The sequence below is a fragment of the Choristoneura fumiferana genome, chromosome 11 (genome assembly GCF_025370935.1).
Source record: "Choristoneura fumiferana chromosome 11, NRCan_CFum_1, whole genome shotgun sequence".
In the NCBI taxonomy this organism is placed as follows: domain Eukaryota; kingdom Metazoa; phylum Arthropoda; class Insecta; order Lepidoptera; family Tortricidae; genus Choristoneura; species Choristoneura fumiferana.
In genome coordinates, this window is record NC_133482.1 from 3,012,195 (window position 1) to 3,019,111 (window position 6,917).

General features: G+C 35.6%; 1 protein-coding gene across 1 annotated transcript; it reads right to left on the reverse strand.

Annotated features, from left to right (window-relative positions):
• Window positions 1–2,760: 2,760 nt before the first annotated feature.
• LOC141432306 (esterase E4-like) lies at window positions 2,761–6,488 on the reverse strand. Its single transcript, XM_074093854.1, has 3 exons — window positions 6,272–6,488; window positions 4,338–5,614; window positions 2,761–3,417 (listed from the first exon to the last, which is right to left on the reverse strand). Exons 1-3 carry the CDS (start codon window positions 6,443–6,445, stop codon window positions 2,928–2,930), a joined length of 1,941 nt encoding a protein of 646 aa, XP_073949955.1. The 5' UTR covers window positions 6,446–6,488; the 3' UTR covers window positions 2,761–2,927.
• Window positions 6,489–6,917: the final 429 nt, after the last annotated feature.

The following is a 6,917-nucleotide window of genomic DNA, read 5'->3' on the forward strand; positions in this document are numbered from 1 at the left end:
ATTATATAGTACATTGTGTCTCAAGGGCGGTAAATAAGGAATTACGAACGAGAGTCTATTAATAGACTAATAGGCTTTAATGAGTCGATGTTAGTAATTCTAGTACCGCCCGTGCGACATACAATGTTTTTCATCACATTTGCGAGTAAAATTGTATATTTGTAAAAGAAAAACTAATAATTTTCAAAAAATTGCCGTTACCGCTGATTGCGCTCTTAGCAGCGCCAGCTCCCCGCCGCTCTCCCCCCTTCCCCCTCCGCAGCATGTGCATAGCGTGCGTGTGCAGCGCGCGCACGGAGCAGCAGCACGCCCGCCATGCAGTAACACACTCATTTACCAACCTTGGGCTTTATTTCATGAAAATTAGTACGGGCAATGACTCATTTACCGACCACGGGTTTCATGAGAAACACATTAAGGTCAAGGGTTTTATTTGCAACCAAGGTAGCCTGCATGTTACGACACTGTTTACGAGCAAGTGTAATGAAAAATATCTAACTTCTTTAGTCCTTTCTACATTCATGATCCTTTTGGTTTCTCAAACCTATATGTAGATATAGAGATTACAATAATCGGATATTTATGTAGGTAAAATGAACTAGTATTTTGCAGTTGTATTGAATTTGTGATTAATTAAAATTGTATTGGGAATGTACTACGAGTATGATATAAAGATAGTTATGTCCGTAGTAGCTTTTTTAAGATTTGAATTGAAATAGAATGAAAAGACGGCAATGGCAATTTACGCGTGCAAAACTACGCGTAAAAGTCCGTTTTAATTATATGCGTGATATGCATTAAGTTCCAAAAGTAAACTTCTATATAAAATTTTCAGACACCGCACACTTTCTCTATGTAAGTAAAAATCCAAAGAAAACAACAGATAATACAGGGCCATTATATCTGTCACAACATTTCATTTTTCTCTCCACAACTTGTGACTTTGACACTTATAAATAGGCTTCGTTTATCAGCGTTGTCACCTGTACCAGCGGATACATTATACAAAATCTCTTGTCATCTTAAAACACCCAGTTTTCAACCTTAAAGTCTCCACATCAACCTGTATATTCAGACACTTAAAAGTAACAAAAACGCGTAGCATAAAGTTACATTTTGAAGCTCTCTTTACTCTGGCTGCATTCAGTTTATTGTGACTTGTAAATAAATGTTATTAAAGGCTAGAATCGCATCACGTTGAACCCTTCAATAGGACAATATTTTGCAGCGATCATCCGTCAGACAGTTCTCTAGGGGTTACTTGTGAAGGTTTGAACCCCACTTAAACAAAAATGGGAAAAGGGAGCCAAGTCCAGCACAATCACGTGCAAGGTTTGCGAGTAATTTTGTTATGTAAAATCGTATAATATTCATTATTAGGAGGAATAAATTTTGTCTTTGATACGTAGTCAAGATTTCATATAATCATCTTTGTTTGGTTTATGTATGTATGTATGTGTAAGTTTAAGTATTAATGTAGTTTTTTTTCACATGGTTACAACAAGTTTATACAATACATAATAATGAGTCTCGCTAAAATCTACCTGACAAGGCCTGTGAAATTAAAATTAAGTAAAGCTTTGTACTATATTATTTTAAAATCGGGATAAGGAAATAACGTTCCGAAGTGTGAAATATCTCTTTTTTATTTTTCTTTCCCCTCCGTATTAACGGTTTTGACTCTCCCCCTCAGATCAATATTCCTTATTGAAAAATTCAAAACGCCGGTATATACTATATTAACCCTTGTATTGCTCTAGGTTATTTGGTGGTTTGAAACACAGAACGAAGCGAAAAAGGTTTTATATTTTTTTATTTATGTAAGTTGTAATGATTGTCCGCACTGGGCCCGCGTGGGAACTACGGCCCAAACCCTCTCATTCTGAGAGGAGGCCTGTGCCCAGCAGGGGGGCGTATATAGGCTGGGATGGGATAATGGTTGTACGAGTACAGAAGCCGTTTGTTTCAAATCTTGCAAGTGACAATTCATATCGGCAGCAAATAAACTTGTGTTAAAATTAAACAACCTTACAATTTCTTGTAGGTTTTCCTGTAGCTACTCTATAGGCATAGAACTATTACCCATTTTTTTTTTATTTATTCGTATTTTTTTTAAATCTTAAACCCAGTTGTTTTGAAAATAAGAGAGGGGATGGTTAATTTTCGTCAGTTTTCTTAAATAACGTCAAAATAATTATTCCAAAATTGTAAAAATACATAATTATGTTTGTGAGGCTCACAACGAGCAATTTCATATAAATAATAATAATGCATATATCACTCGATATAGTTTACGACATTTTTTAACAGTCGTGATCCATTCAAAATAATGACCAGTTTAAAAATTTCCAGTAATGGGTACCAACTCTTAAAGTTTAAACTACTTAACATTGTTACGACTATACTTATTTTTTCCTTTTCAGTTTTTTTTTAAGGCAGTCAGGTATTTTTTTAGAATCTATAGGCGCTTATTACTTACACCACATCAAAGGCAGTGTGACTGACGCCTCCAAACAAGAGGCCCCCTTTTGAAAATATCTTTGAGGGACAGCAAATGATGTGCGGAAACGATTTTTTATTTACATGCCTCATTTCAAAGAAGATTATATTTCCGATAGTGAATAAAGCAGGGGAAATGTAACGGTCGATAGAGCGTGAAAACTTTTAGGTAGAGACCATGGACTGGCTAACGCAGCATAGATCTATCCTCTACTAGATGGATTAATTACTAATTTAGATCATCTGATACTTCGTCTGTGGAGTCATTATCTACTATTTAATCAACTATTTACTGCGCTTAATTTCTGCTATCCTTAGCAGTTGGCGTCCTTGAGTTAGTAAAATAAGAAAACACGTATGTTAAATGCACTACAAAATTATCGGGTAGCTTATTATAAAGTAGTTTCAGTCCAAAAAAACTTTATTTTTCATAGTTCAGTTTTAATTTTGTGGGTCTTCGACGACGGCTGTACTGTTTCTTTCGAATCTTTTGCAGCGATGTTTTCCTTTCTTACTCTCGATTTCATTGGATCATTTACATAAACTGTATTTGGTTTTTCATCTTTTGCTGTCTCCTGATCGTGAGCTGTTTTACTTTTTTTATCTTCTGATGCATCCTGGACATCAATCTTTTCAGACGATCCACCGTCTGGTTTCTTAGTAGCTTTATCATATGGTTTATTTTTATCTTGTTGTTGTTTATCTTCAATTTTCTTGATAGGTTCTTCTACTACTATTTTCGGTGATTTTGGATTCCAGTGATGTTTGTCATAAATTTCATTCCAAAACTGGAAACCGCTTTCAAAAAGTTGTTTATCCATCTTCACATCGTGACCAATGCTCAGGTAATTTGGATTTTTATTTGTGAATTTCTCCCATTTGAAAGGCATTAAGTCACTTTCGTATGCCGTAGGATTTCTGAAAAAAAAAGACTTATTGATTGCGCACATTTTAAAAAATATCAGTGAATAGTTTTTATTTGCTTGCTATATGGTATATTTCAGGGGTAGGTTTGCAAACGTAATGACAGAGTTGAGGTCAAAAAATAAAATAAATTAATGTAAGAGAGAAAGTATCAGAAAAAAAACAATTATTAAGTTCAAAACAATCAAACCCAAATTTGCAACTGTAACAATTTATTGTAGCAGTTTTAATGGTTAATCACAACATAAATATTTTCTAAGGGATGTTTAATTTTTTGAAAACACCAGCTTATAATTATTTACTACAAAACAATTGATATTTAAACTATTTATTTATTATTTGTGAAGTAGGTACTTCATTTGCTTTAATGGAGAAGCTGTTTACACCAAGACACCCAACTATCTTGATCTTTAAATAAAATACGACGCGACTCGTAAATGCAAACTCGTTTTCTCAAAGAATAAAATATACATAGGACACTTTGCGAGTGCAGTTTGGTTCAAACAGAGGCTTCCAATTGAATAGTCCCTTTATGCAAGCATTCATGTGCATGAGTAACAAATGTACTCCTGGTTTGTTCACTGCTCTAGAAAATATCGAATTTATGCTCAGCTTTTTGGAATCTGAAAGTCTCGCTGAACAATATTATACTCATGATGAAGACAAAAAATGCTCTTTTTGAGCACAATCCATTGTGTTTGTGAATTTATGTGTATTTCTGTTACAATTTTTCTCGTAAACCATTGCTTTAATTGTCTACGGTGTCTTGAATTATTTCAGAGTAGGTTGTTAAATTATGATTTACGCTCGAAGGCTGCTAGCAATTGCAGTAGCTATGACAAATACTACAATTATTAATTAACCTACCTACCTACTATGACCTTACAGCTAAGACAGTAAAAGTAAATACTTACTCATATTTAACAAAATCTGACCACATCATTGTCATTCTGTCTCGCATATCCAAGTCGTTAGGCTTATTAGTCCAACCGAAGAAATCCAATATATAAGCCGATTGATCTCTATGACTGGCTCCTTTCAATTTGTCCATATAATAATGCTTCATACTCAATTCACCCACATAAGAAAATTCATACAAATATATCGGTTTCTTTAGTTTCTCAGCGTGTTCCTTAGCTGATTTCAGAATTGAATATTTAAACATTGAATCGGAGAAATAATCTATGTAAGCTTGTAAGTTGTCATGAGTTACTTCTTCACCTTTAAAGTAACGCTCCTTGATTTTTGAAATAACATTCTCTTTCGCTTTGTCATCATTGAATTGTAGGTCAGCTGGTAGAAAATCATCAAACTTCTCGTTCATTTTTTCACTCCATTCGTCAAATTTAAGTGATCTGCTAATGCCTTCCATATTAGCAAAACCGGTCAAAACGGCCACTTGCTTATTTTTACCTTGCCTGATTATGTCAATTGGGGATTCTGTCAAGAATGCATCAATGCCATCATGCACATTTTCTATGCAAGGAGAAAACCCAAAAGTACTATTAGGTAAAAAGAAATACTGGCTTTTTGAAGATAAGTTCTCGTACGACGTAGTCAAGTAAAACTCAGTTAAGTCTCTCAAACTACCTTTATCTTCATACCCTATAGCAATTGCTATGTTCTTCGCGGTGTTGACCGGATCTCTGTTTATAGCAAACGGCGATAAAGCTGAGCCGCTTTCTAGAATGAGCTTATCTATCAAACCATCAGTTGTTTTCGATAATGCCAGTAACTCTGCCATCGTTGCTCCGACACTGAACCCAGCGACTGTAACTTTCTCTGGATCCCCACCAAACTTAATAATGTTTTTCTTTATCCATTTTAAAGCAGCTACTTGATCTTTCATACCAGCGTTGCCAGGTACTTCTTTATTGCCAAGGCAAGCGAATCCTAGAGCTCCTAATCTGTAGTTAAAACTGATGACTAATATGTCATGTCTGGCCAAGTAATGGAACTGTGCCATGTTCCCATTGCCACCGGAGAATGCTCCGCTATGAATGTAAGCTACAACTGGAACTAAGTTGGTTTCACTGGCTACTTTAGGAACTAGCAGGTTCATTACTAGACATTCTTCTTCTCCATCGACCATGGGTACTTCGCCGTCTTCTGTCAAATAACTTTGGAAGCATCTGGAAGTTCTTGAATTTGCTGTCATCACACTGTTCCATGGTTCTGGTGGTAAAGGGCCCTGAAAAAAGCATATAAGCATCCATTTAGTATTTATGTTGATTCATAAAAAATCACGTTTGAATAACCTGCTAACAGCGAGCCCCAAATCTTGGATCTTGATTTTTTTTTACGATGCAGACAGATTATAGGGGAAGCCTGTGTCCAACAATGGACGTCCTATGACTGATATTATGATGATGATGCGGATAAGGAATAAGGACAGAGTAAGCGGTGTAAGCTAGTCCTTTATGTTTAAGGCCGTATTTATTCAAGCGACAATGTAGTCATTGAAGCTTAAATTCAGAAACCTCATCCAATTAAATGGTTGTTTACTTGTTCATACATATAACTAATGCTATAGGTGTAATGTTTGTATCGTTGATAATATAATGCATTCTACCAGATATAATAAAAAAACTACAAAAACGATAAAAAACTATTCTCAGCTACAATGAACTGAAACAATTACTTTGCTCACCCGCGACCTTATGATAGCTACGTTTATGCAAGAAATGTGTGTTTACGCAGTTCCTCCACCTCCACACTGTAAAAACACACAAATCACACAAACCCATCTATCACCACCATCACACTACACTGACGCGTTTCGAACTCAACCAGAGCTCACCATCCGAGCAGCACAACCTTACTCCTTGTTGAGTACCACGAAACTGACCTGGAATCTATCTCGTCCCTTAGGTACGGTCGCGTACGGCACTCCATAGAACTCGTAGAAGTCACCATTCCAATATTTTTCACCGGACACACCGCCCTCATCCAGAAACACTACCCTAGGATCCGCCCCTAAAGTTAAATTAACCAACAAACATATTAACGCGACACGCAACATGCTTGTATAAATCAGATTCTAGAGTGTTCTTATCATTAATTACAGTTAGTAACTGATAAATGTTACTTTTGTTTGTCGTTTGGAACTCCTCTTTTGATAAATTGTTATTAATTCTATGTTTATCCGTATTATCAGAGATTAAGCGGCCGATTTTAATTTACTACGTGGTGTTTAATATCAAGGATTATTCAGTATGTTGCATAATCAATCGATAAGCCCACTTTATACTTGCAAGTAAAATAATGCAAGTTCTATTTCATTGTATTACATTATATAACATTGTATTGCTGTAATTTAGTCCTTACTTCTTTCTGCAAAAAAGTTGCCTGGAAGAGTTCGCTCTTAAGCGATATGGCCGCCCATTGTTTACCTTGTAATTTTTCTCTGTGTACCTACCTGTTTTTGTATCGCTTACTATATTTGTGGTGTATAAAGAGTCATTGTATTGGTATTGTAGTACATTGCGAGGTCG